The sequence below is a fragment of the Polyodon spathula genome, chromosome 33 (assembly GCF_017654505.1).
Source record: "Polyodon spathula isolate WHYD16114869_AA chromosome 33, ASM1765450v1, whole genome shotgun sequence".
NCBI classification, from domain to species: Eukaryota; Metazoa; Chordata; class Actinopteri; order Acipenseriformes; family Polyodontidae; genus Polyodon; species Polyodon spathula.
This window is the reverse complement of record NC_054566.1, coordinates 1475351-1495251: the sequence shown is the minus strand read 5'-3', so window position 1 is coordinate 1495251 and position 19901 is coordinate 1475351. Positions and strand designations below refer to the sequence as shown.

Sequence of the window (19901 nt, the reverse complement as noted above, 5' to 3'; positions counted from 1 at the left end):
ATAATGTTACAGCGAATCATTTTTTAAATGAAAAATAGAACTGACATGATTTTTTTTATCTTCAAACTTTTCATAGACTCCTAATCTATAGGCCTTTTCATTTTATTTATTTATTTATTTTTTGTGTGCCCAATTATTTTACCCCTGATTTTCTCCCCAATTTAAAATGTCCAATCATTTTTTCCCCTCATCACAGCAAATTCCCCACACAGCTCAGGAGGACTGAAGGTCCAGTGGGTTGTCCTCCGATCCTACGACCAAGCCAGTTGCCTCTTTTACACCCAAGACCTCAAAAGCGGATGTGAGTGAGCTCCCGGCCTCTGCCCACCACATTGCAGTGCTTTACCAGGTAAGACACTGGGACCCCTGCGCTCCCCTGACTGTATGACTCACCCTGCACACCACACTGCCGTGGTTTACCAGGTAAGACACTGGGACCCCTGCACTCCCCTGACTGTATGACTCACCCTGCACACCACACTGCCGTGCTTTACCAGGTAAGACACTGGGACCCCTGCGCTCCCCTGACTGTATTACTCACCCTATAGACCACACTGACGTTACCAGGTGGACCTCCACCTTTTAATTTCTTATTTGGAAATAATTTCGGTAACCGGCCTACCGTGGGGTGAGGAGACCCTCAGATTGATGGGGACGGAGGAGATCCCTTTGTTGCTCCCAGTGATGCGGTCAGTCTCGGCCTCAATCTCCATCCGGACCTCCTCAAAATCAACAAACTTCTTCCCTTTACAGTGCAGGAACTCCGCATATTCTGTAAGGAAGGACGGGAGAGATTAAACATAAACACATGATACTGGTGTAGATGTGCTCCCCTGTACAGCGTGGCTCCTCTAGTACTTTATTCTGCATGCAAAGTAATCAAGCCTTGCACATGAAGACAAGGAGAAGCACTGGAAAGTTATAGAAAGGGAAAACTTATTAGAAACTAAGTCAATACATATAAATATATACATTAGAGATACCAGGCTATCAGATACCATGAAAATCACTATATGTCAACAGATCAGTTGCAAAGAACTAAATTTCATGTCAACTGGATTAGCAGTTCTGTGATATATGTAAAAGTGTAAGCACGGCATTCACACATATGGAGGGACACACAGGGGGAGTCCACATGTCCCAAGACGCTTCATACTCTCTATAACTAGACCCAAAGAATGCTGGAGTTTCAGTACAATTTGACATGCACAAAAATGTGGAATAAATCAGTAATATAAAAGACAGATCTAGTTATAAAATTTGGTGAAAACTGAATTGCTGCACAGCATTAATCAGTATCAAAGCAAAATGTTCAAAGCACATTCTCAAACCACACCGAGACTGTACAGACCTTCGCTATTACCAACTCGGTAAAGTCACATGATTGTAAATTGTAAGAAGGCACATAAACATGCAGTAGATTATGCAAGTTGGTTGGAACTTAACCTTACATCTGTAAATTAACAGATGCCAATGCGTTAGATGCTTTGGGTGCAGGGCAGGCCAATTAATGAAAGAACAAAGATCGCAGTGATGTGTATGAAATGGTGCACCAATAACAAATCTAATGGCCGAATGGTAAAGAACGTCAAGTCTTCCGCGAGCGCTCCTAGGGGCCATTCTATAAATTACATCACTGTAATCAAAAAAGGGAAGAATGGTCATTTGAACTGGAGTATATTTAGTCGAGTGAGCAAAGCAAGTCCTATCAGGGTATAAGAAACCAAGTCTGGACTGAACTTCAGATTGTTAATAGAAGTTATTAATGTGCATATTGAATGTCAGTACATAATCCACCCAGATTCCAAGATACTTCTAGGATGGAACTTGCTCTAGTTCAGACCCATCACGAGTTACAATGTTGTGATTTCCTGCACCACCAGGGTTCCTTCTATTAAACAACATAAATTTGGTTTTATTAGAGTTCAATAAAAGACAAAGGTCAGAAAAGGCCTGTTGAACATCAACAAAACTAAGCTGCAGATTGTGCATTACTGAAGTGATGGAGGAGCCAACTGAGGATAAAATTGCATTGTCTGCATAAAGATGAATGAAGGTGCTGCCTATTGTTTGGGCCTCATTGTTTATATAAATAGAGAAAAGGGTAGGGCCCAAAACAGAGCCTTGAGGCACACCCTTTGTAACAGTTAGTGGTTGAGAAGTAAATCTGTCGGATTTCACGCACTGAACCCAATCAGAAAAGTAGTTCTGAAACCAGGCAAGACAATCCTTAGCAAAATCAATGTCACTCAGTCTATTTAATAAAACAGAATTATCAACAGTGTCAAATGCCTTAGCTAAGTCTATGAAAATAGCTGCACAAACTTGTTTGTTGTCGAAGGCAGTTATTATATCATTCAGTACTTTCAAGGTAGCTGTAATACACCCATGTCCAGAACGAAAACCAGACTGCATATCAGAAAGAATATTATTAGTCTCTAAAAAGTTAATTAGCTGATTATTTACAAGGCAAAATTGAGATTAGCCTATAGCTATTAGGATCAGATCTACTGCCACCTTTAAAAAGGGGTATCACGACAGCAGATTTCCATGCCATAGGGAACTCTGCTGTCTGAATCGAAAGATTAAACAAATGAGCTATAGGAGCAGAAATTACACAAGCACAAGTTTTTAAAAAGAAGTGATCCAACTCATCAGACCCAGCTGACTTTTTGGGGTCAACTCTGAACCGCTCCTCCAACACTTCAGCTTCAGTAATAGTGTGTAACGAAACACTAAAAGGACAGACAGCAGAATCAGTATAATCAAGTTTTGGTAGATTGGGGCTAGCTATAGTGTTTACTGTAGCTGCATCAAATATGCAACCTACTTTGAAACGACGATTGAAAAAAATCAGCCATGCGCAATTTTTCTGTAGCAACAATTTAATCAGAAATAATAGATGTGGGTAACTGAGAGAAAGAGGATTAAAAGAGGAAAATTGCTGCTTATAAAAGTCAACTCTTGCCTGTACGCCAAGCTAGATTCTTTTGCTGAGCTAGAACAGACAACTCAGAATCAAACCAGGGACTAAAACGATTTTTCGTTCTAAACTTTTTCACTGGTGATAAAAGACCCAAGCATCTTCTACAGTGGGAATCAGTTTAATTCTGCTCCATTTTACTGATGCTAAATCGTATAAGAAAGCCTGTTCATTCATTTTTTTCAAATTACGCTTAAACATAATCATGAGAGGATGCTTTTCAGAACATCCACTTCATATGCATGCTATAAAACAATGATCTTGGCAAAAGACAGCAGACTGCTATTTTGCAGGGGTGTTAGTAAGAATAACATCAAGAAGTGTTGCCTTCATAGGAGATTTCATGATATATCTAGTAAGCTCTGTTATAATTTGAGAGACTTAATGAATCCAGCTGCTGTGAAACAGTGTCAGTAGGTTTTGCCATATTCCAGTTTAAGTCCATATTCATCTTTATTCAGATTTTGATAGAAATGTTACAATCTCCCACTGTGAGCAACATATCTGCAGTGAATTGTGGGATTGTAGTCCTTCCTGGCTAACATATAACTTCTGATTAAACTTGACAACCTAAAACATCTCCCAGTATACAATACAACGGCAATAAAAATGTCAGCCCTGGGTGAAAGGAAAATTCTATTCCAAGTAGCTTTTAAATCACTCAGTAAAAAAGTGAATTGCCATTGATTAGTACTCAGTTGAATAGATGAGGGAAATTGAGCTTTTTTGTTGTGAAATGTATGCATTTTTAAGAAGTCATAATTACTCTGAAAATGTATTTGGGCAGCCCTAGTTTAAAGCTTTATGATCACAAGTGTAGACGACACAGTAGTCAGGTGTTCATTAGCAATATGCATTGACGCCAGTACACGCTCAGCCTCCATTTCATTACATTGCTGTCATTGCCCAGTGCTATGTGATACACACACGTTAAAAAGATCAACTCTATAAACACACAGAGTCTAAAGTCTGGCTCTTCTGCAGTGCGGTTCTAGAGAAAGGGGTCATAATCTGTACCAGCAATGCCCCACGATACAATAGGGTGATTGATAAGCAGCGCACACAACAGACAGTGTCCTTGCGAACTGTATGTAGTTGCTAATGTTATGTATTATTTATTTAGGATTGGACAGTCCTATTTAAATTCTGTTCCATCTTGTTAGCAGATGAAACAGAAGCTGCTTCTTGAAACCCACTTGCAAATTCAAAGATGTTTTTTTTCACTTATCAAAAAAGTGTACTGTATAGCAGCTATCCACACAAACATCTACAGTGGGGGTGGGGTGGGGGGCTTTCCCTGTGTAAATATATCTGAATAAACTGATAAATAGGCTCGCTCGGGGAGCAACTCAGCCCTCTGCTTTCACCAAATCAACAGTTAGTTCAGTGGCAGACAACAATCGACAAAACAGGGCTGTGTCTCTCCACTCTGGAGCTGTCTCCTAAGACTCTGTGTCTCCCCACTCTGGAGTTGTCTCCTGAGACGCTGTGTCTCTCCATTCTTCATGAACTATAGAGCACTGACCTCTTTCATCCACTTTATGTGAAGGTATTTATACAGGGCAAGCTCTTGAGTGGGCAGTCATTTATCTGAAACTGCTACCCAAGAAGACAGAAGTAAGCCCAAGTGCTTACAACTGTATCCTGGAGTTAGAGCCCTGCTAGAAAGCTCTGCTTCTGAGCTATTCAGTACCACTTTGCACATACGGCAAAGCAACTTCATAGAGCTTGCCGTATGTGCAAAGCTGTCACAGTTTTACCACCCACTATGCAACTGCTGATATTTGCTGAAAATAATAAGAAATGAACAATGACCGTATTTCAGATAGCACTGCTTGGGTTTGTACACTGATATAGGGTTTTGTATGCTAGATTAGTTTAACTGGTTTTGCCTCCCTAACCCGCAGAGCGCCAGAGCCAATGTGACGTTCCATCTGGAATCCCCAGCAGTAACCAGCAACTTGGCACAGCCAGGACACAAACCTGCGCTCCCTTGACTGTTTGACTCACTCTGCACATCACACAGCCAAGCTTTTACCACTCAGGGATCCTACTATTTTGTTTCTTAATAAAATTTACCTGTGGGACAGTTAATGAGCTGCAGAACAAGAGGACGTCGGGTGACGATGCCAGATCCACGGGGAAGGAAGTCCCTGCAGAAGACAAAGACATTAGACAGGGAGTCAAGGATTCAGTCTCTGAGAATGACATTAGATAAGGAGTCAAGGATTCTTTTATTTAACTACTTGGTGGTCTAGTGGTTCAATAAAAGGGCTTGATATCTGGTCCCCAGTTCAAATCCCCACCCAGCCACTGACTCGCTATGTGTGACCCTGAGCAAGTCACTTAACTTCCTTGTGCACCGTCCTTCGGATGAGATGTAAAACGGAGGTTCTATTGTAAATGACTGCAGCCGTTGTTGATGCTAGTTAACCCCCTGGTCTCTGTAAGACTCTTTTGATAAAAGCGTCTGTGTGACAGGGTGACGTCACTGCCTAAGCTGTTACCAGCAGGTATTAGAGACTCAGAGTCAAGAAGATGCAGGGAAGTGATGCAATACAGGCTACAATACAAGCTGGGCATTCGCCTTCACTATAAAGTTTACACAGTTAGACACAGTTTTACACACAGTTACACACACCTAAGTCCCTTTCCCCCACACAAGGTATTTTGAGGGTCATGAATCAAGAGTATGTGACGGCATTAAGGCCATAGCGCCGAGTTTACGCCAACCTTAAAATTGCCCCGTATGTATCATGACACTTTGGCAAGTTAAGGCTGTGTTAACACGACCAAAATGCACTGCACCATGCAATGCGCTCCACCACACATTACTAATGCATTTTAAGGTGTGTCAATCTTTAATTATATTTGCATGGGCAAATTGTAGGTGGGACTCATTTGTAAATGAAGTCTGTGATATTAAAATGAGATTTATGAAGCGGCATTTCTAAAATCACAATAAAACAATAACACATAATGGCGGTGGCTTTTCATCTGCAGCACAAGCAATAATAATACTATAAATCATAAAAATATACAAAGGGGCACCACACAAATTAATAATAATAATAGTTCAGTCTCTTTGAAAGACAGGCAGTGAGTCAAGGGTTCAGTCTCTGAGAAAGCACAGGGACCTCTTTTAAATGATCGAAATTATCATTCTTTAACTCTGTAATAATCCAGTTGATGTTAAACCAGACAGTCAAAAAATTAACCAAACTCAGAGTACTGTGGAAAGCAGAGGTTCCCTTTCAATTCGATACCAGCATACTTATGGGATATGCCTGCCTTAGGTAGGTATTCACTGAGCTCTTCATATCAGATCTGCCGATAGACCCCTTCCTGGGGTGAGGTCCTCGGTCCCGTCTACCGAGGAATTAAACAGTCAACCAACAGAAGCCATTTTCTCGTTTGCCTCTCACCTACTGTAAGGTAAGACCTTTGCGTTACTAAATGTGTTTTTGAAAGACCTTCTCCAAGTCAACTGTAGTTCCCCTGCTTTTGTGCTGAAAGCTGGCTTGTCGCTGAAGATAACTCCAACTTGGGTTCAGGGGCAGTCTGATAAGGCACAGGAGTCTGCGGCACCTGGTCAGGCCGTTGGACATCCCTGCACATAAACATGCTGGAGTTGCAGGCTGTATACCTTTCTCTCCAGCACTTTCTCCCAGTGCTACATGGGGCACATGTGTTGGTCCGGACGGACAACAATTCAGCAGTGGCATATGTCAACCACCAGGGTGGCCTTCGGTCCCCTGGGTTACATTGCATTGCCTTCCGGCTTCTGACTTGGGCACAAAGGAACCTGCTGACAACGCATCTTCCTGGAGTGGCAAACTGGGCATCGAACCTCCTCTTGAGGGAGGGTACTCATCCGTCGCAGTGGCAGCTACTCCTTCAGGTGGTGGCGCTCTAGGGCTATCTGACCCTTCGTGGATAGGCTGCATAATGCTAGGGGAGGCTCCACTAGTGGTTATAAGCCTACAAATGGAGATATCTTCAGAACTTGTGTCTGACTAAGGGTCACAACCCAGTCTCTTGCCCTATGCCAGTTATCTTGCAGTTTCTGCAAGAAATGATTGATGCTGGTAGGTCACCTTCTACACTGATTCTGTATTTCAGGGTGTGCATTTCTTGGCAACCCATTTTCTCAAGGTTGCTTGGCTATTATTCCATCCAAAACGGTTGTTCTCCCCCTTGATATTGTACTGGAGGCTCTCACTTGAGCCCATACACTCCATAGAGTTGAACTATCTATCTATGAAGACAGCCTTCCTCTTGGCTATCACCTCCAAAAGAGGGTCAGTGAGCTGCAGGTGCTGTCAGTGCACAGCTCCTGTATGCGTATTTGGGACGATGGCAGCAGGGTGTCACTACGTCCAAATCCTGCTTACCTTCCTAAGGTGATCACAGCCCTCCACATGAACCAGTCTGTGGAACTGGAGTCTGGAGGATAGGAGATTGAACTTCCTCTGCCCGGTGCAGGCATTGAGGTGTTATGTGGATAGGACAAGAGCTCTGCACCTGACCAGCTCTTTGTCTGTCATGGTATACAGACTCTAGGACAGGCCCTCTCGAAGCAGCATCTTTCGCACTGGATTGTGGCCCAGGAAGGTAGCTCTGATATATAGAGGCAGGCATATCCCATAAATATGTGGGTGGTGGTCTTAACTTTTAGGGAGCCAGGGTTACAGTAAGTAACCTAATGTTACACTACATTGCACTGCATTTCAGCTGCTTTACTATTACAACCTCACTCCATTCAAAGATCAGCCCATACAAGAAACAATAATGAAGTCTTTCCAATGTTTTAGTTATATATAATTTAGTATTTTTTTTATTAATAACTATTAAGTGAATTGAATAAATAAAGCTTTCTGCTTTGCTGCTTTTCTGTAGTTTTGAATTGTGCTTGCCGGACACACTGCACATTGCCTTCCTTCTGGAAGAATGACTTCAGAGGTTCTGCTAGAACAACAGGAACTTGGAATTCAATTCAATTGCAAAGGAAATGTTAAGGAATCAGCCTGTTTTACTTTTTACTATTTCTTTCTTTGAAAGCCCTCCAAATTCCTAGAACAACAACAGTAGACCTCAACAAGGATTAAGTCAATAACCCCCTTCTGTTTGTTCTTAATTTGAATAACCCTTTTGATTTGAACAAATGGTTAGGAGGCTTTTTAAATAGAGGAAGCTGGTAAGTTCGGGGAAGTGACAGGAAGTGGTTTGGGGAGTTAAGGGAGGGACTGTATAAAAGGTAGCAAGGTGAGTCTGTGTATGTAACAGGGCGCAATGTGTAGGGTGAAGAGCTGCTGTCACAGATAATGCCGATCCCTTGCTTCTTGTGCTATCTTGCACAGTTTGAGCAGCCAGAACCACTCAGCTTCCCTTTGTAGTCCTCTCGCCCAAACTGCATGAGCTGACATCTCTTATACAATGAGAGTCTACACACAATGTAATAACTGATTCACTTATTCCACCTACACTGTTGTACGATGTTTGAGACATTCTCTTAGGCATGTGCCCAGCCACAGATACTGATGTTTAACTCCAATAAACTGACTGACAATTGGGTTGATTTCATACAGCTCAACAAAAGCATGTGTGAGCCAAGCTTTCATTCCCAGGAATAAAACCACCACCTCGCAGATAATAATTGACTTGGAGATATTCAGCACAGTCTGAATCCTCTTCATCATTCAGCACGGCAGTAATTATCAGTGCAGAGATAATTCCTTTTTAAAAGATCTCTTTTTGCCCTGCATTCATCATATCTGCTTAACACCATGTAGTATGTGTGCTTACTGTCTGCAATGAAGTGAACCACGTTGTGGAGAGGGGGAGAGGGGAAATAAAAAGATTTGGGAGAGTGAGAGTGGTGGTAGGGTGTATATGGACTAAATGTGCTAAAAACCTGGGTTCATTTGTGCAAAGCTTGTCAGTTTTTATTTGAATGTTGGCTCTAATCTCATGTAAATGAGTGGATTTACACAAACTATCTTACCTGCTGTTGAACATATACCTGTATTATAAAATGGAAAGAACAGCAGGAGCAATCTCAACAGCTAAGAGTATTACAACCTGCACAGATAAGAACGTTTACAAACTGGAGGAGGCCATTCGGCCCATCTTGCTCATTTGGTTGTTAGTAGCTTATTGATCCCAGACTCTCATCAAGCAGCTTCTAGGAATTTTACTGTATCAGTGCAATAATACGCTGCTTGACAACACTTGGCTTCCTTCATTCTATCAAGAGTACAGCCCCCCCCCCCCCCTTCTCTTTCTATCACTGATTTACTTTCCTGGTTCTAGAAGCTGTTCAAGTGATCAACTACCAGAGTGGAGCTTTGAGAGAATAAGAACGGAAGGGGGTCTGATTGCCGTACTGTCTTTGCATCCTGTTCAACAGGCCTGTTGTCATGGAAACAGCTGATTCAGGGCTTCATTTTCACTGTAAAAAGGTCATCACAACAAAAAAAAAACACAATCTAAATCAATCACTGCCGATTCTTTTGAGGTGAGCTGTAACAATACCAAGGCTACTGTAACAATGGTCTTGGATTACTTGTGTGCCATATTGATTTTTTTCTCTTTCAATAGCTTACTGCAGCACTATAAAATGCAGATGGGAAAATAATATTGTCATCACCTTGTAGTGGTAAATACTGCCCTAAAGTAATTAATTATGTAAAGGATGATAAACAATGTTGAATTGATAGTTGTTGAATTCACTGTTTTCGAGTGCTGTTAGGCAGGAGAAACTGTGGATTATTATCTTACCAATTCACACTTTGAGTTGTTTATCACTAAAAACATTTCTTCCTAACTGATACTTGTTCGATAATGAGTTTCAATTGATTGCTAATTTGGTATTTGAATTTGTTTTCTGATCTTTTCTTATGCTTCAAACAGTTAAATGTTTATCTCTCATATTGCAGGATGTTGTCAGAGTTCCTCGGAGTTTAAATAAATCTCCTGGGATAAGATCCAAAATGGAAAATTACCTTTATGGTAACAGTATCCTGGGAGACAGTCAGCATGGTTTTAGGAAAGGGAGATCGTGTCTAACTAACCTGCTTGACTTTTTTGAGGATGCAACATCGGCAATGTTTAACTGCAAAGCATATGACATGGTTTATTTAGATTTCCAGAAAGCTTTTGACAAAGTCCTGCATAAAAGATTAATTCTCAAACCAAACGCAGTAGGGATCCAAGGAAATGCATGGAGATGGATTAGATAGTGGTTAACGTGTAGAAAACAAAGTACTGATTAGAGGAGAAACCTAAAAATGGAGCGAGGTAACCAGTGGAGAACCACAGGGATCAGTATTAGGTCCTCTGCTATTCCTAATTTACATTAATGACTTAGATTCTGGTATAGTAAGCAAACTTGTTCAATTTGCAGAAGACACAAAAACAGGAGGAGTGGCAAACACCGCAGCAGCAGCAAAGGTCATTCAAAATGATCTAGACAGCATTCAGAACTGGGCAGACACATGGCAAATGACATTTAATAGAGAAAAGTGTAAGGTACTGCACGCAGGCGATAAAAACGTGCATTATAAAGATGGGAGATACTGAAATTGAAGAAGGAATCTATGAAAAAGTTTCATAGATGGGAACCTTTTATGTTTATCAATAGTTTATGTTGACTCAGAAATGTCTTCATCTAGACAATGTGGGGAAGCTATAAAAAAGGCCACCAAGATCATTGGATATATAGTGAAAAGTGTTGAATTTAAATCAAGGGAAGTAATGTTAAGACTGTACAATGCATTAGTAAGACCTCATCTTGAATACTGTGTTCGGTTTTGGTCACCTCGATACAAAAAAGATATTGCTGCCTAGAAAGAGTGCAAAGAAGAGCGACCAGAATTACTCCATGTTTAAAAGGCATGTCATATGCAGACAGGCTTAAAAAACTGAATCTGTTCCCCTTTTATTAACTGTAAACAAGTTCCTCTGATGTTTTGTTTCTGCTTTTGTTCCTGACTGGGTGCTGTAAACTGTCTCCGCCCTTTCAACACTAAGTGCCCCTCTCAGTGACGTCACACGAAAAAAAAAAATGTCAGGAAGTGAACTTTCAAGCCTGTACTGCAAAGTACTGTGGCCCTGTAAATCATCAAAACGAAGGGTTTTTTTTTGTTTGTTTACACGATCGTGGTCCTAGAAGCTCACTTCAGTTTGACCGTGTTAGCATGATCCCGGTCCTAAAAGGGTTAAATGAGTAATGATTATATTTCGTACTTGATAGGGAATCAACACACACTGTAACCAAGTAACTTACTTCATTAACAGTTATTATGAATTACTGAGGTTGTATGCAATCCCACGACCAGGTCAGTTTCATCTTTTACACCCAGGAACTCGAGAGCGGATGTCAGCGAGCTACTGGCCTCTGGAGGACAAAGGTCAGCCCTGTAGGTGTCAGTCTGAACTTACTAGATGCCTGGCCAGCAGAGTCCGCTGTAGTGCGACGAGGAGAAACAGTCCCTGACGTTTTTGCTTCCCTACCCACGGGAGCACCAGAGCCAATGTGACGCTCCCTCCAGAATCCCCAGCGAAGACCGACGACTTCGCACAGCCGGGTGGCAAACCTGTGCTCACCTGATTGCATGACTGATTGCATGACTGATTGCATGACTCTGATTACATGATCTGATTGCATGACTTTACCATGTCAGCCACTCGTGGACCCCGTCCTTTTTAAAATGATTTTTTCCATTTCAGATGGTTCTTACTTTATAAGTCTCTGTGGAAAATATCATCAAAATAGTATTCCTATACCAAATGTAAACTACTTAACCCTTTTTTCAAAAGATGCAGGGCTGCTGGTTATTCCTAGGGTCAACAAAAGACAAGACTAAAAAAGCACTTTTATAAAATTGCTTTCTTATCTTAGTGGGTTTTAAGGGTTTTAATGTAAGTTTAAAATTGCTGCTTTTGTATTATGTGTATAATCTTATTTAAATGGTCTGACTGTGGCAGCTGTATGTGTGACATGCTATTCAAATGTATTGTGGTTTGTTCTTTTTTTCTGTTATGTACCGTACAGTGCTTTGTGATACTTTTGTATGAAAAGCGCTATATAAATATAATATATAACTGCACAGCGTTTAAACCACCTCCTCTTCCTCCATATTCAGAAACACCTGACTGATTCTATCGATCTTAGAAATGTTTTACGTAACTTTTGTGTTGCCAGTGACTGAGTTTTTTGGAAAGGTTAACGTTAAATTGTACATAAAGGCTCGAGTGGCATAGTGAAAGCCTGGATACTGCAGTTTACTAACAGGCTGTGCCCCTGTCTGTAACAAGCAGCTGTGTCTGTGTCTCAACAGCACAGTCTGTTGTTTCAACAGCAAAAAAACACTCTCAGGTGAACCCTTTTATGTTTTCTCAAAACATTTCAGTGTTTGGTTGATGGTTCTTAACTAAGGAAAACATTCACTTCCTCGATGCTGTTTAACTACAGTGCCAATAAGGGGTTACAGCAGGCTCTCAGTGTGTTGCATAAGACGATGAGAGAGGGGTTACAGCAGGCTCTCAGTGTGTTGTATAAGACGATGAGAGAGGGGATACAGCAGGCTCTCAGCGTGTTGTATAAGACGATGAGAGAGGGGATACAGCAGGCTCTCAGTGTGTTGTATAAGACGATGAGAGAGGGGATACAGCAGGCTCTCAGTGTGTTGTATAAGACGATGAGAGAGGGGTTACAGCAGGCTCTCAGTGTGTTGTATAAGACGATGAGAGAGGGGTTACAGCAGGCTCTCAGTGTGTTGTATAAGACGATGAGAGAGGGGTTACAGCAGGCTCTCAGTGTGTTGTATAAGACGATGAGAGAGGGGATACAGCAGGCTCTCAGTGTGTTGTATAAGACGATGAGAGAGGGGTTACAGCAGGCTCTCAGTGTGTTGTATAAGACGATGAGAGAGGGGATACAGCAGGCTCTCAGTGTGTTGTATAAGACGATGAGAGAGGGGATACAGCAGGCTCTCAGTGTGTTGTATAAGACGATGAGAGAGGGGATACAGCAGGCTCTCAGTGTGTTGTATAAGACGATGAGAGAGGGGTTACAGCAGGCTCTCAGTGTGTTGTATAAGACGATGAGAGAGGGGTTACAGCAGGCTCTCAGTGTGTTGTATAAGACGATGAGAGAGGGGATACAGCAGGCTCTCAGTGTGTTGTATAAGACGATGAGAGAGGGGTTACAGCAGGCTCTCAGTGTGTTGTATAAGACGATGAGAGAGGGGTTACAGCAGGCTCTCAGTGTGTTGTATAAGAGAATGAGAGAGGGGTTACAGCAGGCTCTCAGTGTGTTGTATAAGACGATGAGAGAGGGGATACAGCAGGCTCTCAGTGTGTTGTATAAGACGATGAGAGAGGGGATACAGCAGGCTCTCAGTGTGTTGTATAAGACGATGAGAGAGGGGATACAGCAGGCTCTCAGTGTGTTGTATAAGACGATGAGAGAGGGGATTACAGCAGGCTCTCAGTGTGTTGTATAAGACGATGAGAGAGGGGATACAGCAGGCTCTCAGTGTGTTGTATAAGACGATGAGAGAGGGGTTACAGCAGGCTCTCAGTGTGTTGTATAAGACGATGAGAGAGGGGTTACAGCAGGCTCTCAGTGTGTTGTATAAGACGATGAGAGAGGGGATACAGCAGGCTCTCAGTGTGTTGTATAAGACGATGAGAGAGGGGTTACAGCAGGCTCTCAGCGTGTTGTATAAGACGATGAGAGAGGGGATACAGCAGGCTCTCAGCGTGTTGTATAAGACGATGAGAGAGGGGATACAGCAGGCTCTCAGCGTGTTGTATAAGACGATGAGAGAGGGGATACAGCAGGCTCTCAGCGTGTTGTATAAGACGATGAGAGAGGGGATACAGCAGGCTCTCAGCGTGTTGTATAAGACGATGAGAGAGGGGATACAGCAGGCTCTCAGTTTCAAAAGGACTCTAATGCCATAGTGGCCCTATCTCTTTTGACACTGCTATGATTGTGTATTTATATAACAGTATATAACTAGGTAATAATGATTTATAGCTATGTTATAGTATGGTGTATATTTGGCAATGTATCACTATTCCTTAGTACCATACAGAATGCACAGAAACACCACTAAACCAATAACATGCCATTAAAGGCAACACAATATGGTACTCAGTGCTACATGTTTAAGCGAAGATATATTTATTCAAAACATAAACACACGTTTGTGTACAATTATGAGCAACATTTAAAAAGGTATTTTTTGTCCTTTCTCGCTAACGGACTAGAGAGCTCTCCTGCTCCTGCCTCATAAACACAGCTCCCCTGTGTGACTCTGGCAGACAGCAACACACTCCGTGATGCTGCGGCAAGGTACGTCCACTGTGACAGTGCCAGGAACATCCCTCTCTCTGATATTCAAGGTTACGGAGCCCTGAATGCAGAGGCATTACGGTTATAATACCAATAACAAACACAGCCAGTTTGCCGCAATCAGCTGCTGAAAATGTACGAACACAATCGTTTCAATTCGCGTTTTAAACAAGAGCGCGACGATAATTGTTACGCATCTTGCCATTCACTGAAGGTCAGAGCTGGACAAGGAATTCAATAGCTGTCTGCTATTATATAACAAAATGGCAGCTATACATTAAATAGGTTATAGCAGTGTATACAGCAGAGGCGATGTCAATAACAAGTGATGCTTAATACAGATATCCGAGGTTAAGAAAAAACAAACCTTGCTTCATGTTTTTTACTCGTCTTTTTTTCATAACCAATTCTGCATACGTTTATTTTTCTGCGTAATTGCATTTGAGGAGCCGTATAGACATTTTATATAAAGACATACAGAAATGCTGAATAGCATCAATACAATGTGCAGTGCAATTTTAAGACAAACATATATAAACACACCATGTTGACTTAATTTCGACCATTATTGTTTCGACCACCTGCCCACGTACACAATTCCAAATGATCCGGTTTACCCTTCGGGGTTTGTCCTTTTATCTGTGCGTGTTTCGGGGGTACCTGAGATGGAAAATGGTACCCCTGTGATTGTATTGGATCGGGGACAAACAAGGATTTGTTTTGTTTGGTGGCGGTATAGCACATAAAATACAGGATATCAAAGATACGGGTAATCACCATTGGCGCTTACGTGCTCCCATTTGCAAAGCTATATAACCCAGTGTCATTCTAAGAGAATACATTTAGATCCTAACAGAATTCTCTTACAGCACAGTCAGATTCTGAATCAATTGCAAGGTAATGTATTAAAAAACAAATAAATAAATAAACCCTCAATAAAGCATAGCAATTTCTAGCTAAATAATTCCAATGTCAGATATAGTTTCATATAACATAAAAATCACAAACAGAAAACACTTACATATTTGTGATTTAATTCTCCACATTATTTACAAAAATGGAGATGCCAATGTAAAGATACATTGTTTATGCACTAATCTCAGCACGAATTCTATTGGTCTATAACACTATAAAGTGTTTTTATGATCATAATTCCTATGACAAAAACAAGATTAGTCCATAACGTTAATGCTGTTTCCTCTATTATTAATCAATTGAAAATGCTATTTTTTAATGATTATTCGCAATTTAGAAAAAACGATACAAGGTTGTTGCTTTGTGAAAATGTTACTGAAATATATAAGAACAATGACTTACTTCCCAACGAAGTTCTCCAGAACGGAGCTTTTGCCAGCACTTTGACCCCCAACCACCGCAATCTGGGGGAGATCCAGATTGGCGTTTTGTCCGATTGCAGAAAAGGCATCCTGGAGTTTATTTACCAGGGGAATTAGATCTTCCATACCTCGGTTACCCATCTTTGCAAAATAGCCTATTCTTTGTCAGTGTGTGGTGAAACTAACGGGAAAACCCCTTGCAAAACGCCTTTCTTATGTTCTATGTTTTTCTCTGGTTGTTATAATTATTTGCGCCGACGATTATTTGATTTTGGTGAGCACCTTCATTGATTATATTTTGACAGTATCCTCTCACGGTAAAATGCAGCTTCTTGCCTCCCACTCCACTACGGTTCTGCTGTCTCCCTAGGATTGGGATGATCTCTGTACTTGTCAGATATGGATGTGAATGCGCAGCCAAGCCATTGGCCACCAGGAGGTGTCCAAGTAGTACGCATGCACCTAAGTCTTTAAAGCATTCTGGGAGTTGTAGTTTTAGGTGGAGTCTTCCGTCAAAATAAGGTCTGTTGACGAAAACTACCCTTGCAATAAGTAAATGCAGGCGTTTATAAATTATTTATAGTTATTAATCTGTATTAACCGTAATACAGTTTTGAATGTTTTAGCTGTGATGGCAGTATATTACATTTTAATCATATGCTGTAGCATGAGCCGTGTTATAACAAAGTTTAATTTAAACACCTTGAAATGTGTCATGTGGCTTCCCCGTGGGCACTTCAGTGTTATAAGAGACACAAGGGTACAAATTTACGCCAGTATTCCGAAGTGACATTGTAATATGTTAGTGGATTGTTTTTAATCACTGAAACACTCATATCGAGTTTACATGTCACTGACACACAATTTCTTTAGGTTAAAATGCATGTGGTAGTGAGCTGAACGAAATCTTACACATATTCAAAGAGTCATTAGCTTCCAGTGTCATTTTAATTTCTTTTCAATTTCTTGCACAATTTCATGTGTGTGCAATTCCGCGTGGTTCTGGGTTCTGTTGCTCTAGACTAGGTCAAAGCCCCTCAAAGCAGGTAAAAGCAGGTAAAAGCAGATTTAGAGAAATAGAATTATAATATCTCAATATGGGTGCAATAAATCCCAGATCCACTCAGATTGTAAACAGCATAAAACAGCAAAGGGAATGTAATAAGGAAATTGAAATGGCATTTGTGTGCTGTATCATGTCTTTAGGCTCTGTCCAGAGTCCTGAAATCAAAAACAATCAGAACAAGTACTGTATGCTAAAACATACTCAATGCATAGCATTGTAAAAGTATGGACAGTACAAAATGATACAAGGTAAAAAACAAAATGAGATGGGATTTTTCCATTTACAGGAATGACGTGAAATGTGCTACAATAGTTAATGAATGGATCTATCCTTCATTAGCAGTGTAGCAGGGGGAGGTCTGTGCTGGCTATCTGACGCATACATGATCCTGCTTGGGGGGGGGGGGGGGGGGGGGGGCCCTGTGCGATATGCCTGTCAATCGTGGCAATGACAGAAAGAGGGTGGTGAGGGTATGTCGTCTCTCTCTCTCTCTCTCTCTCTCTCTCTCTCTCCGAGTGGTCGAGGGGCGGCTCTTGGGAGGGTCGCTCGACCAATAAAAGTGACGCTTTGCTGTTCCCTCGCTCTTGCCCTTTCTAGGAGAAACCATAGTGGGAGCTCTGTTTGGAAACCTGGATTTCAAATCATAACAGGACGTCAGTGTCTGGAAGAGAGAGAGAGGGGCAAGCAAGCCCGGTGGAAGAATACAGCCGCTGCACAGAATCAGTGTCTTGGTTTCTACGTACCTCTAGTGGCACATTATTAGTTTAGCGGGGGAAAGTCTGGGCAATCCCATGAGTGTTAGTGAGGGACCAGCAAAGTGTCTCTGAAACCTGACAAGTGCCAGAGAGTGGAGGCTGCGAGACACTGCAAGGAGCAGCATCTTTTGTTAGTAGTTTAGTTGCTGTGTTTTATTTTCCTTTTTGCTTTCGCCTTCTGGTTTTGATCTGTTATTTTCAGCACCTGCGAGTGCATTTGAGGCTGTGAAAAAAAAAACACATACCATTGTTGGTAATCACTGCGTGCTACCCCATTTACCGCTGTCGGTATTTGGGGTCACGGCCCCTTCTACTGCAAAAAAAAAACAAAAAAAAACGGTGCACCCCAGAGGTGGAAAAGATTTAAAAGTTACTGAATGCATTTTCTAAGATTTACGACACTTTGTCTGAATGAAGATGAGAGTGAAGTTATGATGTAATCCTGCTTGCAATTAAAAGAATCAATCATTGAACTAAATATGAGTAATATGCTAATGAGAACTCTTCTGTGGTTCGATGACTGTGCTACCCATTTTCTGAGTTAATTTAAATACTTGCAGTCATGGGAAAACAGTCTCTCTATTGCTGACTCTCTAAAAGAAAAGAATCTCAAAATTAAAACATCTTAAGAAAGCTGTCTCTTTATAGGAAAAGCTACACGAAAACATCAATGTGTAAACAATCGGACTGAATCTCTACCAACACAACAATACTCTCAACATTCCAACTTCAGGGAACAAACACAGCTGCTGGATACAACAAGAAAACGACTTCTTGCTTTTTAAATTTGTTCGAATTGCTGGAAAAAACACCATTGCAAATACAGGAAAAGGAAACCATTTGGTGTGTGGCTTTGTTGCATTGTGTGACATGTAATCCCATGTCCCGTCATAGTGGCCTGCTTTTACCATACTTCGGCCTGCCCCCTGCATCCCGTCATTGCGCAGAGCCCATCTTAGTCAACATGCTTTCATAGAGTTCACAGTGAGCTACATCATTAAACAGGAGGTATGGTAAGGCTGGTGACAATGCCTAAGGCTTTTTCCTTATCTGTCCATCCTTCTATTTTTGCCATCAATTCAAAATGAATTAGGAACATTTGCCAGTTGGCCTTACCGTCATAGGTGGAGGTGTTGATCCTGCAGCTGTTGTCGCTCTTGTGCCCCGTGGTGATGTCACGTCCTCCTTGACATGTTTAGTGCCCTGTTCTCTGTCCCACTCTGCCCCAATGTGACATTTCCGGTGCAGCTCTGTCTTCACTGTCACTATCGATGCTGATGACGCACTGATCCTCTGCGTGCGTGGCAGATCTCCAGATCCAAGCCATCTTGGCTCTTTGTTCTCCATAATCCCGCTTCTGTACACCAATGTAACTTTTTTTTGGCCAAAGCAGGGAGGCAGTGGTGAATTCTTGAATTCAAGGTTTATTGTGATACCAACAGAGAATTCCTGTTCGGGGCCAGAAATCACGTCACCAAAAATAATAAACCTTTATGATCTCACTCTCTTGCTTTCGCTACAGACTCTTGCTGGTCTCTCTAACTGGCTCTTCCCACAGGCTCATGAACCCCCTTATATACCCTCTCCTCATTTGCTATCCAGCTCAATCAATCAAGCCCATGCTCTGCAGCCCCCCTTTTTCCTGCCACAAACTGGGAGAGATAAAGCATGGGCTCAGCCAGTGCCTCCCCGGACAGCAGCAGCATGCATTTACACACTTATTCACTCCCCCTTCCCGTGCTAACTAACGGCGTGACCCGTTTCCCTTACAATACATGTAACATAAAATATAGACAAAACAAACAAACTGGATTGACAACAAAAAATAATACAAAACTAAAAAGAAAAACATAGGTCTTAAACAATCTGATTATTTACATTTTTGCAACCTTAATTGCTTTCTTTTTGTTTTAGAAAAATAATTTCCAAAACTTCCATTCGAAAATAATTATTTGTAAATCTAATATTAACTGTATTGTGAGTCTCATCTGAAAAAAAAAAAAACCAAAAAAAAAAACATGTGCTGTCAGAACTTTTTAAACCAGGCAACAAACAGTCTCTACAACAGTGCTTCTCAAACTCTGTGGTACTGTGACACCCTTCAACCAACACAAATTACTGGACCCCACTGCCCTGTGTTACTGTTAGTTAATACTGATAAGTAAAACATGCATTACAAGGCAATATCAATAAAACTAATATAGTAACTTGCATTACAAGGCAAGATCAATAAAACAAATACAGTAGTTGCTTATTTATTTTTTTACAGCCAACAGCATACAAAAAGAATACATTTAAAAACAAATTACATTACTTATCTAATGGGTGGGGTGAGACATGGATGAACACAAACGAACCCACAATGTCGCTTTTACAGCTGTCTGCACCTGACGTA

General features: G+C 41.4%; 1 protein-coding gene across 12 annotated transcripts in view; it reads right to left on the bottom strand.

The window, feature by feature from the left end:
• Positions 1-16076, bottom strand: part of LOC121303525 (dynamin-1) — an 83857-nt gene extending 67781 nt beyond the window's left edge. For all 12 annotated transcript variants that reach the window (XM_041234279.1, XM_041234273.1, XM_041234277.1 and 9 more), the window contains exons 1-3: positions 15666-16076; positions 5063-5136; positions 623-772 (exon numbers count right to left, since the gene is read on the bottom strand). In XM_041234279.1, coding sequence (XP_041090213.1) covers positions 623-772; positions 5063-5136; positions 15666-15826 — 385 coding nt within the window. In that variant the 5' untranslated portion in view covers positions 15827-16076. The remainder of the gene's footprint in view (positions 1-622; positions 773-5062; positions 5137-15665) is intronic.
• Between the last annotated feature and the right edge of the window lie 3825 nt (positions 16077-19901).